Consider the following 20972-nt stretch of genomic DNA (forward strand, 5'->3'; position numbering starts at 1 on the left):
CCAAATTTCATGCTTTTATCACTCTTGTCACGATCGCGTTGTTAAGCCACCTGACTATTACCATTCCCCCATCTAATCCTCATAACCAGTACGGCATATACTCAGTATAATAGAAGTGTATGGTTATTGCATGTCCATTTGGGCTTTTCTTTCCTTTTTTCTCATTTGTTGTAATGTTATATATACATTTTATATATGTAGCCTGTGGAACTAGTTGCTTGAGGGCACTCTCTGTTTTGACGTTCCTCTTCCTTTTCTTCCTCTCGTACTTTGGCGACGTCATTATTAGGGGCTGGGAATGGGCAGTGACGGGCTCTTTAGGACAGGCATATATACAGATACCTGGGGTCCTTAGCCAGGAAACTCGTCTATGCTGCTAGCTTGGTTTGTGCGAGGCCGCGTTGTGGGTGCTGTGGTTCGTTTGAAGATCGTGTGGGAGGGAGCCAAAGCAGACGTGGCTGTGAATCATCTTCCGTAGCGGCATTGCCACCACAGACCGACGCAGCTTCACGTTGCTGGCTGCTGTTCTTTTCTGATTGTATGGTTTGTATGCGTGTGTGTGAGTTTGCTACTCCGAGTGACGTGGTTTGATTTTCCCTCTAGCCTGGGGACTGTTTGTATGTCCTGGTGAACGTGTTGTGAGTCCCAGGTTAGAGGGGTTTTCTCTTTCTTTTGTGTTGTCCCTTGTCTAACCCCATAGTCAGCCCCGGTACTGGTCCAGCCACAACACCTTATAGGCCCAGGGAAGCCGGTCTCCATAGTGTGAAACTTCACCTAGTGACTAGTGTTGCCTTGCTGTGTATTCCTCAACATATCTGAGTGGTTCACTTGAAGCTTGTAGTGTGTTGCCTAAAAAGGGTTGTGTGCACCTATTCACGTGTGGTATTGAGACCGTAGCTTCCACTAGCTACCTTCCCCTAATCAGTGGGTGGACTGATTTAACCGGCTGCTGTTACTATTCCCTTTATGTATGTATTGACCACACTGTACAACTTCCTTCAAGGAATTAAATAAAGAATATACTTATTTTTCTAAACGTACCTGTGTCTGTACACTCATTGGGGCAGAGTTCCCCTTGCTCTGACACTAGCATATTAGGAAGATCAAGGGGTGGCGTAGTCAGCTGTACTAGGGGGCGCTACATATACATTAAATGTGTTGTGTCTTGCAAAGAGTAATAGCCTGTTTTCAATCTTTTTTTTTTCAATCCACAAACACAAAACTATCAAAACACAAATGACCAGTACGAACAAGGGTGAGCCTAATTCATGACACGGCTTAGTCAGTCTAGGCTGTATGTTTAGTCAATAACTTTGTGACATCATAAAGCATATAGTTTCATATAGTTTCTGACCAAATCAATGAATCAAACATCAAACATTGGGACAACCCAGGTCAACTGCCTGAAAGACAGCAATAGTGCTGATCTTGTCGCCACGGAATTCTGTACCAGTAGTACATTTTTTTTTTTTTAAAGGTACCAACTATGGCTACGGAACCGGAACTATAGTTACTGCCCTATTGCTATGTAACAAGATTCTGTATGTTTTTTTTTTCCTGTGTATATCTACTGTTGCCACAGACACATTTTCTGTAGATCATTCCCATTCTGTAGCAGTAGGGAACCAGGTGTTTGTCAGTGGAGAGGGTCAAAAGAACAGTAGCCAATGCCTCCCCCGAGGAGGTATTTGTGGTGAATCCTATAGTGTTAGACATGATGCCCCCATAAGGCACTGCTTGGCGTGGGCATCTCTGGTTGCTAGTCAGAACAGGCCTTATGTTTATTCAGCAACTTTGTGACAACCTACATTGATTAAAGGTAAATATTTTGCCACACATTTTGTCATCATACCTGGGATCAAACCCGGTTTAAGCTGCTTGTGAAGTATCAACATGCTATTCACTGTACCAACTTCAGCATACACCAGTACTGAGACATCTAATGAATGATGGATAAGCATCCTCAGTGGCACTCTTATCGACACAGAATTCCATAGCAACTCACTTCATTTTTAAAAGCACACACCCCAGATGGGACTCGAACCCACAATCCCTGGCTTAGGAGTACAAGCGCACTGCATGGCCAGCGAAATGTTTCAGGCTTCAGTCAATCACGTTCGCGCCTTCTGAAACATTTCGGTCAAAGGTTATGACAGAACGATTGCTCTGTGTCTAAAACAATCTGTTCATTTAAATCTGTTATTAATTTATTTTGTGAGTTAAATGTTATTATCACACAATAAATAACGCAGAATGAAATTAAATAATCATAAATAAACCATTATTTTCTAGGGGGTGCAATGGGGGTGCTATGGCTAATCCAGGGGGAGCTAGACACCTTGTGTCTCCAAGACCTCATGAATAGACGGTAACACCCCTTGAAAGTGTATTTAGCAGACCAGCCTGCAATGGATAAATCAGATAAGCTTAGGTGAAACGCTGTGAGGGAGTGTGGAACTTCGGCCTCTGTCTCAACAATGTGTGGCCGCCATTGTTCAAGAATAAACTGAATCGTGACTGACTAAAATCCAAGACTGGTCTCCAATATATGGTATGAAAGAAATACCATTAGGGGTGAAGATGGTGGGCACACATGAGCAGGGTGGAGAGGGTCAGTCGCCACAGACATGTGGCTGGATGTCCCAGTCCCTGCATCACCACTATGTTGCCCTGCTCTTGTGTGGTGTGGCTCACATCCACCAGCTGCAGGGTGGTCTGCTGCATAACAGCCCCATTGGCCAGAATGCGCCGCCTGATCCTCCTGTAGTCATCCAGGATGAGATCCCATCTGGACAGAGAGAGAGAACACAGCAGCCCGTGAGAAAAGACAAAAACATATGCCAGTGTGAATATGGCAGGGCACAGAGGGAAAGTAGCAAGACAATAAATGTTCCTGACCTGCTGGTTCCTCAGCTTCACCAGATACTCTGCCATGCTGTCAACTCGGTCCATGCCTGGCACGCCAGAGTCATCCACAGCCTGAGAAAGAAATAAGCGACACATTTTGAAAACAGATATGTTGGAGAAAATGCTGATACAGTGATTTTATTTCTTTACACACAATTATGAATTGACATACCCCAGGCTCATCAGGAGAGGCTGGGACACCTGTGGAGGTCTGGCCACTCCGCAAACCTGGTCTGCAGCTTGCTCGCCCCCTCACTCACGCAGCAGCTAAAGTCCATGTATAGCAGGACTGTGTGTGGAACAGCTGCGTTGCGGTACCGCTCAATCACGCCATCCTGTCCAGTCCCAGCCACTCCTGCACTGTCATGACACTGGTTGGATCCAGCCAACCTCGTTGTCAATGGAGGTCACCCAAAGAGCTGTCCCCCTGCCATGGCCAGTCAGCTCCTTTGTGATCTGAAATTTGATAACAGTGATGTTTAATATTACGCACTTTTTTTCCTACATTATCTAAGGCAGTAAGTGTATGTAGATTAAATACATATTTATAATAACTGCTTATACTTTAAATCAATGTTATTAGCTAACTAACTAGAACAATACAACAGGTACAATAAGCAAGTAAACACTGAATGTGAGCATGCTTTGAACAATACACTGTGACACTGCAGCACATAAATATACACTCGAGTACCGTTATCGTTATCAATAGCAATCATATTATGCATGATCAGTTACAGTAGCTGTATGATAAACAATGAAGCGACGCTGGACAGGCGTCATATACAGATAGCAAGCTAACTAGATGTTCAGTTAACTGATACAATCTTTCAACAACTACTTGAATCACTGTCAATACTTGGACGTGTGCCTGTTTCAGCTCAGAGTAACATTATAATAGTTACACATGGCTGTTTCCATTCATATCAATTTTGTAGTTATTAGATGTAGCATAACCTAGTTCGTAATGTAAACGTTACTTCGGTTTTGTTTAGCACGTAACTTCAGTGGAAGCGTTTACGTTAGCTTGGCTTGTCGATCAGCACGATATGAAAATAAAACGTGTGTCTGTCTAAGAGAAATATCTTCAGGAGAGTGATGAGGTACGTCTTTCTGCGTAACTTGGTAACGTAACGTCACACAAGTTCAAGACAAGTTCACTCTAATGGAGAGATGCGCTGCGATTGGCCAGGTCCATTAGTTTTCCGCGGCTGGATTGGATTAGGCTAGTGGACTGCTAATGGATTTGGAAGACGAGTTATTGGCCGACGAGATCCGAGCGGTCCTGATCCAAGTGGCGCCACTCTGCTCTTCCTCCCTGCAGTCTTGCTGTTGGCTCCAGGGCTCTCATTGCAGCAAATATATCCTGGAAAAATATGAAAGTATCATGGTTATAATACAGTGGTGTGGTGAACATGAAGCCGTTTTGCAATGACTTGTGTCAGGCAGAATGGCCCGTGTGCAGAAGTGAGTGTCTTGTTAGGTCAGACAGAATGGCCCGTGTGCACAGATGAAGGTCAGGCCATTCTTTCGGGGCCTACGTGCAGAGAGGCCTAATTATCAGGCAGAGAGGCCTGTGTGTAGGGATGAATGTCAGGCCAAACAGAGAGGCATAATTTCTCAAAACAAGATCACACAGTTTCCACAAGTGCAGGCTTACAGAGACAGCCAAATATTAATTAAAAGGTTTATGCATAAGGGGATTCATCAAAGAGCAGGTAGAAGTTCCCACGAAAGAGCCATGCCATCATAACCGGGAGGGGTAAAACTACTGATAAGGACACAGCTGCTCGGCATCTTGAAAGATGTTTTGGCAATTAGTGAGCAGAATATTTTGGTTGGTTCAATTTGGATACGTTTTAGTCTTTTGATTGGAAAAGCATAGTGACGGAATATGCCCTTTAAATAGTTAGTGCGCTAAGTTTTTGACCGAGCTGCTCCATGGACCACCACTCTCGATTTGAATGAAATGTCTGCAAGATTGAATAAAACTTCAGTTCATCACATTCGGTCTTCTGACTCTGATTGAGTATTAACTCTAAGATTTGAAGAGGTTGTTTTCGCTACAACATATTTGGTGTCAAGAAGTGGGATTGGACAAAGGACAAAGGCTCCCTGTCTTCTGGGACCCGGTCCGCTGGCGGGGCGACTAGAAGCGCGCATTTTAAAAGGTAAGAACAGCATTTTTCTTTTTAACTTGTCATTCCGCTGGCAAAGACTGTAGCCTAGAGGGGAAGGATGGGGCCTAGTCCTACAAAAAAAGAACCCGTAAAGAAATAGTCAAAAAGGTCGGGGAGATGATCTGATGTAAGCAGACCCAAATTATTTTGTGTAAGCGCCGGCGCATGTTGTACGAGGTAGTGAAGGCTGCCTGTGGGACAACTAATATTATTGTGTGTTGTGTAATAAAGTAAGAGAAGTCTGACTGTTGTCCGAGGTAGTGAAGGCTGCCTGCTTTTTACACAATGAACACACACACACACACCTTTGTTTAATTTTTTTTTATTTATTTCTAAAAATGACTTTTAAAAAGGTGTGAAAACAAAAACTGTGAAAAGTGTATTAAGTGATGAAGATAAAAAACTTGTTGTAAAAAGAAGAAAATGTAACTGTCTGAAGTGGAAAATAAAACCAATGAAATGAAATGAACGAATGGTGACAATAAAATGTTTCGAGAGAAAATCTGTTTTTATCAGTTTAATATCTGATACGTCCTCTACCCGAGGACTATACTGTATATTAAATTAATTTTTGGAACAGGGAGTCGGAAGAGGGGCTTGCTCCGTCCACTCCACGCATCGACCCGGTCGGTATTGCAGTGCCACTGGGAACGGTGCACTCCTTTCTTTGTCTAAAAACAGGAGCAGAGAACTTTTCCCCAGTCTGTGTCCAGTCTACAGTCCCCTTCGGCCTCCAGTGAATTTCCCCTCCTTTTTGCATTCATTCATTCAAAGAGTGAGTGAGAGTGAGTTGCTATGGAATTCCATGTCAATAAGAGTGCCACTAAGGAAGCTTATCAATAATTCATTAGATGTCTCAGTACTGGTGTATGCTGAAGTTGGTACAGTGAATAGCATGTTGATACTTCACAAGCAGCTGAACCGGGTTTGATCCCAGGTATGATGACAAAAATGTGTTGAATATTTTATCTTTAATCAATTTAGGTTGTCACAAAGTTGCTGAATAAACATAAGGCCTGTTCTGACTAAGCCTCATCATGTGAGGCACGCCCGGAAGAGAGTGCTAGCTAGCAACCAGAGATGCCCACGCCAAGTGCCCTATGGGGGCATCATGTCTAACATTATAGGATTCACCACAGCGGTGGAGGCATTGGCTACCGTTCTTTTGACCCACTCCACTGACAAACACCTTGTTCCCTACTGCTACAGAATGGGGATAAAAGATACATTTTTTTTTTTACAGAAAATGTATATACACAGAAAAAAAACATACATAATCTTGTTACATAGCAGCAATAGGGCACTAACTATAGTTCCGGTTCCGTAGCCATAGTTGGTACCTTTTAAAACATTTTGACTATTGGAACAGTGGCGACAAGATCAGCACTATTGCGCGCCTTGGTGTTTCAGGGTGTTGATGGTCCAGCATTGCTGTCTTTCAGGCAGTTGACCTGGGATTGACTCCTGTTATGCCCAATGTTTAATTAATTGATTATGGTCAGAAACTATAATCAATGTATGATGTCAAAGTTATTGACTAACATACAGCCCACACTGACTAAGCCGTGTCATGAATTAGGCTCCCCTGTGAAACCACTCTTGTTTGTACTGGTAATTTGTGTTTTGATAGTTTTGTGGATTGAAAAAAAAAAAGATTGAAAACAGGCTATTACTCTTTGCAAGACACAACACATTTAATGTTTATAAAATGTATATATAACATTACAACAAATTATAGAAAGGAAAGAAAAGCCCAAATAAAACATGCAAGAACCATACACTTCTATGATACTGAGCATATGCCATACTGGTTATGAGGATTAGATGGGGGAATGGTAAGCAGGCCTTCAGAGGAGAGGGCCTTAAGTGCAGTTGGTTAAAAGGGGAAACGGTTGTCAAACAGGGAGAGTAAGATCATCTAGGTCTTTGTAAGGCAGGAGAAGACAATAGGTACAGGAGTAATATGACACTTGGCCTGTTGGTGAGAGTCAGGCAGGTGATTTCTGCATGTGCAAATGATGTTCCTATAACGAATAATAACATGTATGGTATTCCACAATTAGTCTTTTAGTATAGGCCATTTAATGTTTCAACTGATGTATGCTATTTTATTTATTATAAGAGTTATACTGAGGAAGTATTTGAGGCTGTTGTAACAACAATGAAAATAAATATCACTGCATCAGATAAGACTTAATGTCCATAAAGATTAATTTAAAACATTTCTTTCATAATAATTCCTATCTATGATGTAAACACAAAAGTGAATGAGCAAAGACACCTATATTATATTTATATTAGCATGAAAACATTTGTGCAACTCATGTTACAATACACATTCAATACACTTTTTGATCATCATGGCAGTTATCGAGGTCATTTTCTCCCACCTCAGCTATTTTGTTCCCACCCTGATGTCCTCACATCACTAAATCATACCTTTTAAGTGCAATTAGAATATTAAAATAGTACCATATCAAGCCCATATACCATATCATAGTAATGCTTTCTTGTCTCAGCTTTCATACCCTACCAACATAGAGAGACAAAGGCTGAAATCATGAAGAGAAGGAAAGAGAGTGAAAGTGAGCCAGGAGGCGCATTATCTGCTATGCTATCGATGTCGTCGTCGTAATCGGTCGTCTGGACAGTAGAAGTCATAGGGGCAGCAGTGGTGAGAGTGAGAGGGGATGGTAAATCCACAACAGTCTCTCGTAGGAAGGCACTGAACGTAGAGGGTTTGGAGAAGGTCAGAATGTTTTGTGCTCGGGTCAAGCTCCTCTGAGGGACACCCATGATTATTCCGGCCTGGAACCATGACTGATCCGACTTGCAGACCAACGGGCCTCCAACATCTCCCTAGAAACAGATAATGCAAAGTTAAGATGATATGGAATTCAGGATATCTTTATTTAATGACATGTTTGAGCTTGAGTCAGCTGATTTGAGCAGAAATGAATTGTGTCCAAAAGAGTAATTATCAATCCTGAGGCAATTTATCACCACATCACCATGAGCTCCCAAAGTGTGATAAACATAGGATAGGATACATACCGGTATGCATAAAAAGACACTATTCCATCACACTAAAGAAGGCAATGACTTTGTCCAAGAAATGACTAGCTGTTTAGCTGTACCTTTAGTCTTTAGTTCACTCCATGTAGGTGTACAGCACAGTACAGTAACTAAGCATAGCATCTGCTGTGGCTGTATACACTGAAGAGGAAGTGACTTTAAAATAGGAATTGTGTATATTACCCATATTTACTGTGTGGAGCAGCACACTTTACCTCATCAGCGCCCCCCACAGGCCAAGATTAGTTATTATTGAAAATGCTTAACCCAGGTACAGTATATGAAGTCTTGCCAATATCACATAATTGAAACCTAGTACTAATAAAGGACCATGTTCATATAATGCACCATTGCAAAGGACAAAAAGCATCACATACCAAAATGAAATGTAGTTTTAATTCCGCATGAAATAGACTGAGGATAGTACATCTGCACCCCAGTTTGTGATGGGGTTTATCTCATTGAAAGCACTAAAACAAAAGCCTGACTGAACTAGTTGCAATACAGCGTATGAATGAAATGGCTATGTTTTACCATGCAATTTATTTTTGTGCACTGCCTGTCTTAGGCCTACATGTTGACTGTCTCACCTGCTGTATGTTCATATCCGTTGTACAAATGCTCCCTGTAGAGGCAGCATTCTCACAGTCCACCAGAGTGGTCTCCATCTCTGTCAGTACCAGGTCTGCTGTACAGGACATATAGTTCACTCAAGTCAAAAACGTCTCTCAGTAAACACTCACATGTTCAAGTACATTCACTGAAAATACTTCAAGTACATTCACACAACTCAGTGGAGACTTTGGTCCAATTTATAACAAGAGCTAGTTGCATGAAATGAAAACAATCCTGTTGCATGTTATGCAATGCTTCTGCTAAATATTCCCTTCTCTTGAACCTTCCCTTCTCACACACAGTCTTTTCTATTTTGAATAGAAAACCATACCTCCATTATTCTGCCTGTCTCCCCATCCAGTGACCCAGCATGTTGACCCAACTGAAAAGGCCCGTTGGTCAGTTAGATCCATGCACAAAGACTGAACATAGTCACTGAGCTCCACAGAGGACTCTAGCTGCAGCACTGCAATGTTGGAGGAGCTTGTCGCATTGCTGAGAGTGATGTTGGCCACAGCGAGAGAGAACAGGAAGGCATCTGGTCCATTCTTTTGGGGTTGCGGTCCAACCAATACCGTCCATCCGCTAATATTCAGAGAACTAAAGAAATGTACACAAGAACTCTTAGACACATAGACAAGCAACCCTTCAGCAGGGCAGTTTTGAACATTCTAATAAAAGAATGCCTTGATCAACACTGTCAGATTCTAAAATTCCACATTATTTTTGATTATAAAACAATTGGGTTCTATCGAATTATTTAGCTGTTTCTGATTGGACGAGAGACGTTCCATGAGTTAGAATACCCCAGGACATCCCAACTCGGACTTTTCACAGCTAATAATAAATCACTCCGCGATGAAACATTCTATAGCGCGTTGATACAATTAAGCGATAACCGTAAGACGTTGACAATGGAACTATTTTTTTCTTGCGGAGAAACAATGGCGAAATAAACATTTTTTAATCAATAACTTCGTGTTTAAATGGTTGATTGGTTGACTATGAAATTGTTTTATAAAAGCAATATAGTACTTGTGCGAGTGGGGTAGTGGCTCGTGGCTACGGCCGAACACCACCCGTGGGAATATCCCTTACCTACCCCACTCGCACTCGTACTATATTGCTTAATGGATCCAGATATTCTTTAGAGCGTTCATTCTACACAGCATTCCAACACACTGGTGTGACTGAGCCTGCTGAAGGGTTAACCCTTCTAATCTATTTTAGTGCATGTTTCAAAAAACACTCTAAATCTTTGAAACATGAACATCATATTTGAATTTGTGAACATGGCCCTTACCTGTCGAAACAATCTGCTGAACTCAACAAAATCTCTTCATTGAGCAAGGAGCCTCCACACACATGTACTCCATTCCACTGAATACTGACCATCCATGGCCAGCTTCCTGCAACAACTGACCCATTACCTGCAGGCCTTGTGTTTAGAGCTGCACGACCACACACTGGTGCTAGAGGGAGAAAGGGGAGGAAGAGAAACAGAAGCAAACCATGTCAGACTGTAACGGTGCGGCTGCCCGTTACCGCTAACATTGTACTTGAACAGGACAAATGGAGTAGCCAGAGCGAGACACAAACACAATGTTTATTGTGCACACAAACACGACAACTACATTTCACCACAATCACCGCATCTGTAAGACACAAACATATAACATACCGTCACGGAAGAGCCATCCATTGATCGCATTGGCAAACATTGTACATAGCTAAGACAATGGCGAACTTCTTACCTTGCGGTGGCACGTTGACGTCCTGCGTCTGGACAGAGGGAAGACCCGACGTAAAGTCGGAAGGGTCTTTTGAACGTTGACGCACGGAACGTAAGACGTGGGTGGTGGGATGATAGGGGTGTTTGTAGTATGTAATTACTGGGGAGTTATTTAGAGGGCTAAATAATTATGTAACATGATTGTATTTGTATTAACCTGTCTGTATTAGTATAGTGAATGTATTTATTGATAGTTAGGCAGAATAGGTATTATTTTAAAGATAATTGATCTAGGATAGGTAAAATGGTTTAGCCTGCTCAAGTAAAATGCCAGAGCACAGCATGTGGAAGTCAGATAGGTCTAAGGTGAACAGCAGCCAACACCTCTGAAAGTTGAGTAGAAAAGTACATGGAGCTTACTTTTGATTATTGAAAGTGCCTTTGTTATTTTGAAGTTATTTAGTTATTGGAAATTATTGTTTGGAGTTTTTTTTCCTTTTCGATGTTTTTCTCCATACTGAGATGTTTGCCTTCTGCCACGGGCGAGTAAAACCTTTTGGCTGAATCCTAAATCTTTGAAACACTGCCTCACAGCCTTTATTTCACTGCCGCAAAGTCAGCCATCCTACACAGACCTAGAGCAACAAGCAGACTAGTCATGAGCTCTAACGTGAGGCTCTGATTCACCGTCAAACTAGATGGACATGGCTATGGTGAAGAAACATCCAATGTAATTTGCAGTTGAGATACTAAAGAGTGCTCTAAATTTGATAGCATAAATCAAATGAATTCCACTCACCATCAGCTGAAGGACTCTCAGTGGGAGCTGGGGTTGTCACATCCGGGGAGGGTGGGGGTGGGGGCGGAAGTCCAGGGCAGGTGTGGCTACTGTCACCATCGGCTCCAGGGGAGGAGAATGTGACAAAGCCTGGTGGGTCGCTCTGGATCTGGGAGCCGATCCAGGACTGGTAGCGGGACACCCTTGAATAAACACCAGGGAGTTCAGGTCGAGCACAGCCAAACCCAAAGCTGACGACCCCAGACTGGACCCAAACCGTTTGCTGCTTGTTCACCATTGGACCTCCTGAGTCACCCTGCAAATACATTATTGTAAGAAACGTTATCATACATTCCTTATTCTGAAATAGATTGGCACAATCCATGTCTACAGTCTCATGACAGCTGAATGTGCACCAAACTATTACAATACCTGACATGAGTCTTTTCCGCCAGCGAGTAGACCAGCACAGATCATGTTCTCTGTGATCGTTCCAGCTCCGTTCAGGCAGTTGCACTGTCTATTACCCACCACTGGAACCTCCACTTCCTGTAGGGTCTCGGGGAATGGGAGAGCAACTGAAGAGGAAGAGGAGAATGAGCTCAAAAAGATTGTTCATCAAATACGAAGCTGAACACAAATTCACACGCGAAGGAACTTTTTGAATGTGTTTGATTGCTTAAACTTTTTTTTTGCTGTTTCTTTAATATATCCCAGCTGTAGCATCCAAATATTTGTGGACATCAAATTGTCCTACACCCTATTGACTTGACTTACCACCTTCTCCAATGTTGCCCCATCCAGTTACCCAGCTGTCTGTGCCATTGTTGAACACACTGCCACTGGCTGCCAGACAAACCGGTCTGATGAAGTTACTAAACTGAACGGGAGAACTGAGTCTCAGCATAGCAATGTCGTTGTCACTTGTGTCGCTGTCGTAATTGGGATGCAAGACGATTCTGTCCAAGCTTCTGGACACTTCGTTGGGATTGCTGCCCTGCTGGGTCTGCCGACCCAAGTACACAGTCAGCCCGTTTGGATTGGTGCTGAAAAAGACATTGGTTTTAGTCAGAACAAACAGCCCCAATGCATGGTGATGTTTCTTCTGACCGATGGATATTCAGGTTTAAAACAACCACCGAATCAGCATGAATTGATGAGGGGCGTAAACGACCTATAACGTTCTTTTTCGTAAATTAGCACCAAACCTAGTTCTTATAGCATCCGTTCCTTGGGCCAAACCCCTACTGACCTTGAAAAGCAGTGAGCAGCAGATACAACCCACTCCTTGTTGATCAGTGAACCTCCACAGAAATGGCTTCCAGACATCTGCAGACTAGCCTGCCAGGGCCAGCTGCCTGCAGGGGCATCTTGTCCTCCAACTATCTTGGGGTTGAGTGGAGTTGTGCCACAAACTAACAAAAAACAACAACACGCCTGAGATACTATGATTGGCAATGCAGCATCAAAAAGAAAAGTGGCATTTCCTGAAGGATGAGACGGCCAACAACAGGTCCATTGGTATTACACTCACCATCTGCTGAAAGACTGTCAGTGGGAGCTGGGGTTGTCACATCCGGGGAGGGTGGGGGTGGGGGCGGAAGTCCAGGGCAGGTGTGGCTACTGTCACCATCGGCTCCAGGGGAGGAGAATGTGACAAAGCCTGGTGGGTCGCTCTGGATCTGGGAGCCGATCCAGGACTGGTAGCGGGACACCCTTGAATAAACACCAGGGAGTTCAGGTCGAGCACAGCCAAACCCAAAGCTGACGACCCCAGACTGGACCCAAACCGTTTGCTGCTTGTTCACCATTGGACCTCCTGAGTCACCCTGCAAATACATTATTGTAAGAAACCTTATCATACATTCCTTATTCTGAAATAGATTGGCACAATCCATGTCTACAGTCTCATGACAGCTGAATGTGCACCAAACTATTACAATACCTGACATGAGTCTTTTCCGCCAGCGAGTAGACCAGCACAGATCATGTTCTCTGTGATCGTTCCAGCTCCGTTCAGGCAGTTGCACTGTCTATTACCCACCACTGGAACCTCCACTTCCTGTAGGGTCTCGGGGAATGGGAGAGCAACTGAAGAGGAAGAGGAGAATGAGCTCAAAAAGATTGTTCATCAAATACGAAGCTGAACACAAATTCACACGTGAAGGAACTTTTTGAATGTGTTTGATTGCTTAAACTTTTTTTTGCTGTTTCTTTAATATACCCCAGCTGTAGCATCCAAATATTTGTGGACATCAAATTGTCCTACACCCTATTGACTTGACTTACCACCTTCTCCAATGTTGCCCCATCCAGTTACCCAGCTGTCTGTGCCATTGTTGAACACACTGCCACTGGCTGCCAGACAAACCGGTCTGATGAAGTTACTAAACTGAACGGGAGAACTGAGTCTCAGCATAGCAATGTCGTTGTCACTTGTGTCGCTGTCGTAATTGGGATGCAAGACGATTCTGTCCACGCTTCTGGACACTTCGTTGGGATTGCTGCCCTGCTGGGTCTGCCGACCCAAGTACACAGTCAGCCCGTTTGGATTGGTGCTGAAAAAGACATTGGTTTTAGTCAGAACAAACAGCCCCAATGCATGGTGATGTTTCTTCTGACCGATGGATATTCAGGTTTAAAACAACCAACGAATCAGCATGAATTGATGAGGGGCGTAAACGACCTATAACGTTCTTTTTCGTAAATTAGCACCAAACCTAGTTCTTACAGCATCCGTTCCTTGGGCCAAACCCCTACTGACCTTGAAAAGCAGTGAGCAGCAGATACAACCCACTCCTTGTTGATCAGTGAACCTCCACAGAAATGGCTTCCAGACATCTGCAGACTAGCCTGCCAGGGCCAGCTGCCTGCAGGGGCATCTTGTCCTCCAACTATCTTGGGGTTGAGTGGAGTTGTGCCACAAACTAACAAAAAACAACAACACGCCTGAGATACTATGATTGGCAATGCAGCATCAAAAAGAAAAGTGGCATTTCCTGAAGGATGAGACGGCCAACAACAGGTCCATTGGTATTACACTCACCATCAGCTGAAAGACTGTCAGTGGGAGCTGGGGTTGTCACATCCGGGGAGGGTGGGGGCGGAAGTCCAGGGCAGGTGTGGCTACTGTCACCATCGGCTCCAGGGGAGGAGAATGTGACAAAGCCTGGTGGGTCGCTCTGGATCTGGGAGCCGATCCAGGACTGGTAGCGGGACACCCTTGAATAAACACCAGGGAGTTCAGGTCGAGCACAGCCAAACCCAAAGCTGACGACCCCAGACTGGACCCAAACCGTTTGCTGCTTGTTCACCATTGGACCTCCTGAGTCACCCTGCAAATACATTATTGTAAGAAACGTTATCATACATTCCTTATTCTGAAATAGATTGGCACAATCCATGTCTACAGTCTCATGACAGCTGAATGTGCACCAAACTATTACAATACCTGACATGAGTCTTTTCCGCCAGCGAGTAGACCAGCACAGATCATGTTCTCTGTGATCGTTCCAGCTCCGTTCAGGCAGTTGCACTGTCTATTACCCACCACTGGAACCTCCACTTCCTGTAGGGTCTCGGGGAATGGGAGAGCAACTGAAGAGGAAGAGGAGAATGAGCTCAAAAAGATTGTTCATCAAATACGAAGCTGAACACAAATTCACACGCGAAGGAACTTTTTGAATGTGTTTGATTGCTTAAACTTTTTTTTGCTGTTTCTTTAATATATCCCAGCTGTAGCATCCAAATATTTGTGGACATCAAATTGTCCTACACCCTATTGACTTGACTTACCACCTTCTCCAATGTTGCCCCATCCAGTTACCCAGCTGTCTGTGCCATTGTTGAACACACTGCCACTGGCTGCCAGACAAACCGGTCTGATGAAGTTACTAAACTGAACGGGAGAACTGAGTCTCAGCATAGCAATGTCGTTGTCACTTGTGTCGCTGTCGTAATTGGGATGCAAGACGATTCTGTCCACGCTTCTGGACACTTCGTTGGGATTGCTGCCCTGCTGGGTCTGCCGACCCAAGTACACAGTCAGCCCGTTTGGATTGGTGCTGAAAAAGACATTGGTTTTAGTCAGAACAAACAGCCCAAATGCATGGTGATGTTTCTTCTGACCGATGGTTTAATTAAAACAACCACCGAATCAGCATGAATTGATGAGGGGCGTAAACGACCTATAACGTTCTTTTTCGTAAATTAGCACCAAACCTAGTTCTTACAGCATCCGTTCCTTGGGCCAAACCCCTACTGACCTTGAAAAGCAGTGAGCAGCAGATACAACCCACTCCTTGTTGATCAGTGAACCTCCACAGAAATGGCTTCCAGACATCTGCAGACTAGCCTGCCAGGGCCAGCTGCCTGCAGGGGCATCTTGTCCTCCAACTATCTTGGGGTTGAGTGGAGTTGTGCCACAAACTAACAAAAAACAACAACACGCCTGAGATACTATGATTGGCAATGCAGCATCAAAAAGAAAAGTGGCATTTCCTGAAGGATGAGACGGCCAACAACAGGTCCATTGGTATTACACTCACCATCAGCTGAAAGACTGTCAGTGGGAGCTGGGGTTGTCACATCCGGGGAGGGTGGGGGTGGGGGCGGAAGTCCAGGGCAGGTGTGGCTACTGTCACCATCGGCTCCAGGGGAGGAGAATGTGACAAAGCCTGGTGGGTCGCTCTGGATCTGGGAGCCGATCCAGGACTGGTAGCGGGACACCCTTGAATAAACACCAGGGAGTTCAGGTCGAGCACAGCCAAACCCAAAGCTGACGACCCCAGACTGGACCCAAACCGTTTGCTGCTTGTTCACCATTGGACCTCCTGAGTCACCCTGCAAATACATTATTGTAAGAAACGTTATCATACATTCCTTATTCTGAAATAGATTGGCACAATCCATGTCTACAGTCTCATGACAGCTGAATGTGCACCAAACTATTACAATACCTGACATGAGTCTTTTCCGCCAGCGAGTAGACCAGCACAGATCATGTTCTCTGTGATCGTTCCAGCTCCGTTCAGGCAGTTGCACTGTCTATTACCCACCACTGGAACCTCCACTTCCTGTAGGGTCTCGGGGAATGGGAGAGCAACTGAAGAGGAAGAGGAGAATGAGCTCAAAAAGATTGTTCATCAAATACGAAGCTGAACACAAATTCACACGCGAAGGAACTTTTTGAATGTGTTTGATTGCTTAAACTTTTTTTTGCTGTTTCTTTAATATATCCCCAGCTGTAGCATCCAAATATTTGTGGACATCAAATTGTCCTACACCCTATTGACTTGACTTACCACCTTCTCCAATGTTGCCCCATCCAGTTACCCAGCTGTCTGTGCCATTGTTGAACACACTGCCACTGGCTGCCAGACAAAACCGGTCTGATGAAGTTACTAAACTGAACGGGAGAACTGAGTCTCAGCATAGCAATGTCGTTGTCACTTGTGTCGCTGTCGTAATTGGGATGCAAGACGATTCTGTCCACGCTTCTGGACACTTCGTTGGGATTGCTGCCCTGCTGGGTCTGCCGACCCAAGTACACAGTCAGCCCGTTTGGATTGGTGCTGAAAAAGACATTGGTTTTAGTCAGAACAAACAGCCCCAAATGCATGGTGATGTTTCTTCTGACCGATGGATATTCAGGTTAAAACAACCACCGAATCAGCATGAATTGATGAGGGGCGTAAACGACCTATAACGTTCTTTTTCGTAAATTAGCACCAAACCTAGTTCTTACAGCATCCGTTCCTTGGGCCAAACCCCTACTGACCTTGAAAAGCAGTGAGCAGCAGATACAACCCACTCCTTGTTGATCAGTGAACCTCCACAGAAATGGCTTCCAGACATCTGCAGACTAGCCTGCCAGGGCCAGCTGCCTGCAGGGGCATCTTGTCCTCCAACTATCTTGGGGTTGAGTGGAGTTGTGCCACAAACTAACAAAAAACAACAACACGCCTGAGATACTATGATTGGCAATGCAGCATCAAAAAGAAAAGTGGCATTTCCTGAAGGATGAGACGGCCAACAACAGGTCCATTGGTATTACACTCACCATCTGCTGAAAGACTGTCAGTGGGAGCTGGGGTTGTCACATCCGGGGAGGGTGGGGGTGGGGGCGGAAGTCCAGGGCAGGTGTGGCTACTGTCACCATCGGCTCCAGGGGAGGAGAATGTGACAAAGCCTGGTGGGTCGCTCTGGATCTGGGAGCCGATCCAGGACTGGTAGCGGGACACCCTTGAATAAACACCAGGGAGTTCAGGTCGAGCACAGCCAAACCCAAAGCTGACGACCCCAGACTGGACCCAAACCGTTTGCTGCTTGTTCACCATTGGACCTCCTGAGTCACCCTGCAAATACATTATTGTAAGAAACGTTATCATACATTCCTTATTCTGAAATAGATTGGCACAATCCATGTCTACAGTCTCATGACAGCTGAATGTGCACCAAACTATTACAATACCTGACATGAGTCTTTTCCGCCAGCGAGTAGACCAGCACAGATCATGTTCTCTGTGATCGTTCCAGCTCCGTTCAGGCAGTTGCACTGTCTATTACCCACCACTGGAACCTCCACTTCCTGTAGGGTCTCGGGGAATGGGAGAGCAACTGAAGAGGAAGAGGAGAATGAGCTCAAAAGATTGTTCATCAAATACGAAGCTGAACACAAATTCACACGCGAAGGAACTTTTTGAATGTGTTTGATTGCTTAAACTTTTTTTTGCTGTTTCTTTAATATACCCCAGCTGTAGCATCCAAATATTTGTGGACATCAAATTGTCCTACACCCTATTGACTTGACTTACCACCTTCTCCAATGTTGCCCCATCCAGTTACCCAGCTGTCTGTGCCATTGTTGAACACACTGCCACTGGCTGCCAGACAAACCGGTCTGATGAAGTTACTAAACTGAACGGGAGAACTGAGTCTCAGCATAGCAATGTCGTTGTCACTGGTGTCGCTGTCGTAATTGGGATGCAAGACGATTCTGTCCACGCTTCTGGACACTTCGTTGGGATTGCTGCCCTGCTGGGTCTGCCGACCCAAGTACACAGTCAGCCCGTTTGGATTGGTGCTGAAAAAGACATTGGTTTTAGTCAGAACAAACAGCCCCAATGCATGGTGATGTTTCTTCTGACCGATGGATATTCAGGTTTAAAACAACCACCGAATCAGCATGAATTGATGAGGGGCGTAAACGACCTATAACTTTCTTTTTCGTAAATTAGCACCAAACCTAGTTCTTACAGCATCCGTTCCTTGGGCCAAACCCCTACTGACCTTGAAAAGCAGTGAGCAGCAGATACAACCCACTCCTTGTTGATCAGTGAACCTCCACAGAAATGGCTTCCAAACATCTGCAGACTAGCCTGCCAGGGCCAGCTGCCTGCAGGGGCATCTTGTCCTCCAACTATCTTGGGGTTGAGTGGAGTTGTGCCACACACTAACAAAAAACAACAACACGCCTGAGATACTATGATTGGCAATGCAGCATCAAAAAGAAAAGTGGCATTTCCTGAAGGATGAGACGGCCAACAACAGGTCCATTGGTCTAAGCCAGGGATTCTGGGTTCGAGTCCCATCTGGGGTGAGATAAGCGTGCTGGGCCCATAACCCAGAGGTCGATGGATCGAAACCATCCTCTGCTAGTCCCTCTTTAAGTGCCACTCCAGTATTTCCTTTCACAAAACGGAGTCTGAAACCAGGATGAGAAGTACGGCAGGAGGTTTTCAGTGGGCAACACGTAGCCAATTTCATACCCAACCACGCACCCCCTTTAGATTGTCTCAATCTTCTCAGCCTTTTTTTTGGGTCAAATCTAGCTTGCAATTAAATAGACACCAAACAGCAGAACGCCTGGCTCCTATATTTTTCCAGGATATATTTCTGCAATGAGAGCCCTGGAGCCAACAGCAAGACTGCAGGGAGGAAGAGCAGAGTGGCGCCGCGGAAGCGTGCTGGGCCCATAACCCAGAGGTCGATGGATCGAAACCATTCTCTGCTAGGCAAGCCCCGATGGCTGAAAATGCAATGAACTGCTTTTGTCAACATTGAAATGATTTCCCTAGTTCACTATATTGATGAGGCTGAGGCTGATAGTCAGCAGACTAGCCCCAGTGGCCTAATGGATAAGGCACTGGCCTCCTAAGCCAGGAATTGTGGGTTCGAGTCCCATCTGGGCTGAGATAAAGCAGAGTGGCGCAGCGGAAGCGTGCTGGGCCCATAACCCAGAGGTCGATGGATCAAAACCATACTCTGCTAGTCCCTCTTTAAGTGCCACTCCAGTATAGTTGCCTTTCACAAAACGCAGTCTGAAACCAGGATGAGAAGTACGGCAGGAGGTTTTCAGTGGGCAACACGTAGCCAATTTCATACCCAACCACGCAGATTGTCTCGATCTTCTCAGCCTTTTTTTTTGGTCAAATCTAGCTTGCAATTAAATAGACACCAAACAGCAGAACGCCTGGCTCCTATATTTTTCCAGGATATATTTCTGCAATGAGAGCCCTGGAGCCAACAGCAAGACTGCAGGGAGGAAGAGCAGAGTGGCGCAGCGGAAGCGTGCTGGGCCCATAACCCAGAGGTCGAAGGATGGAAACCATTCTCTGCTAGGCAAGCCCCGACAGCTGAAAATGCACTGAACCCAGGGTTTGTGGGTTCGAGTCCCATCTGGGGTGCGATAAAGCAGAGTGGCGCAGCGGAAGCGTGCTGGGCCCATAACCCAGAGGTCGAAGGATGGAAACCATTCTCTGCTAGGCAAGCCCCGACAGCTGAAAATGCACTGAACCCAGGGTTTGTGGGTTCGAGTCCCATCTGGGGTGCGATAAAGCAGAGTGGCGCAGCGGAAGCGTGCTGGGCCCATAACCCAGAGGTCGATGGATCGAAACCATCCTCTGCTAGGCAAGCCCCGACAGCTGAAAATGCACTGAACCCAGGGTTTGTGGGTTCGAGTCCCATCTGGGGTGAGATAAAGCAGAGTGGCGCAGCGGAAGCGTGCTGGGCCCATAACCCAGAGGTCGATGGATCGAAACCATCCTCTGCTAGGCAAGCCCCGAAAGCTTTAAATGCAATGAACTACTTTTGTCAACATTGAAAGTATTTCCCTAGTTCACTATATTGATGAGGCTGAGGCTGAGGCTGATAGTCAGCAGACTAGCCCCATTGGCCTAATGGATAAGGCACTGGCCTCTTAAGCCAGGGATTGTGGGTTCGAGTCCCATCTGGGGTGAGATAAAGCAGAGTGGCGCAGCGGAAGCGTGCTGGGCCCATAACCCAGAGGTCGATGGATCAAAACCATACTCTGCTAGTCCCTCTTTAAGTGCCACTCCAGTATAGTTGCCTTTCACAAAACGCAGTCTGAAACCAGGATGAGAAGTACGGCAGGAGGTTTTCAGTGGGCAACACGTAGCCAATTTCATACCCAACCACGCAGATTGTCTCGATCTTCTCAGCCTTTTTTTTTGGTCAAATCTAGCTTGCAATTAAATAGACACCAAACAGCAGAACGCCTGGCTCCTATATTTTTCCAGGATATATTTCTGCAATGAGAGCCCTGGAGCCAACAGCAAGACTGCAGGGAGGAAGAGCAGAGTGGCGCAGCGGAAGCGTGCTGGGCCCATAACCCAGAGGTCGAAGGATGGAAACCATTCTCTGCTAGGCAAGCCCCGACAGCTGA

At 45.2% G+C, this 20972-nt stretch overlaps 2 protein-coding genes and 2 non-coding genes across 4 annotated transcripts; 2 read left to right on the forward strand and 2 right to left on the reverse strand.

The window, feature by feature from the left end:
• Positions 1 to 5568: 5568 nt before the first annotated feature.
• On the forward strand, positions 5569 to 5751 carry LOC116218855. The gene has a single exon (XR_004163060.1). It is a non-coding gene; the product is annotated as a U2 spliceosomal RNA (small nuclear RNA).
• A 1060-nt stretch (positions 5752 to 6811) lies between these two features.
• Positions 6812 to 12762, reverse strand: LOC122128699 (transmembrane protease serine 9-like). The gene is made up of 8 exons (XM_042703259.1): positions 12540 to 12762; positions 12065 to 12333; positions 11720 to 11865; positions 11309 to 11603; positions 10081 to 10249; positions 9109 to 9377; positions 8753 to 8847; positions 6812 to 7946 (listed from the first exon to the last, which is right to left on the reverse strand). The coding sequence occupies exons 1-8, from the start codon at positions 12614 to 12616 to the stop codon at positions 7617 to 7619; spliced, it is 1650 nt and encodes a 549-aa protein (XP_042559193.1). The 5' UTR covers positions 12617 to 12762; the 3' UTR covers positions 6812 to 7616.
• On the reverse strand, positions 12624 to 17332 carry LOC116218797 (transmembrane protease serine 9-like; the record flags this gene model as incomplete). Its single annotated transcript, XM_031561561.1, is given in 14 exon segments — positions 12624 to 12673; positions 12822 to 13116; positions 13233 to 13378; positions 13577 to 13845; positions 14052 to 14214; positions 14334 to 14622; positions 14739 to 14884; positions 15083 to 15351; positions 15553 to 15715; positions 15835 to 16129; positions 16246 to 16391; positions 16591 to 16669; positions 16671 to 16860; positions 17067 to 17332. Coding segments are annotated over 14 exon segments (2766 nt in total), but the record flags the coding sequence as incomplete, so codon positions are not given.
• Positions 17333 to 20452: 3120 nt separating this feature from the next.
• trnak-cuu lies at positions 20453 to 20525 on the forward strand. The gene has a single exon. It is a non-coding gene; the product is annotated as a tRNA-Lys (tRNA).
• Positions 20526 to 20972: the final 447 nt, after the last annotated feature.

Source organism: Clupea harengus, chromosome 23 (assembly GCF_900700415.2).
Source record: "Clupea harengus chromosome 23, Ch_v2.0.2, whole genome shotgun sequence".
Taxonomy (NCBI): domain Eukaryota; kingdom Metazoa; phylum Chordata; class Actinopteri; order Clupeiformes; family Clupeidae; genus Clupea; species Clupea harengus.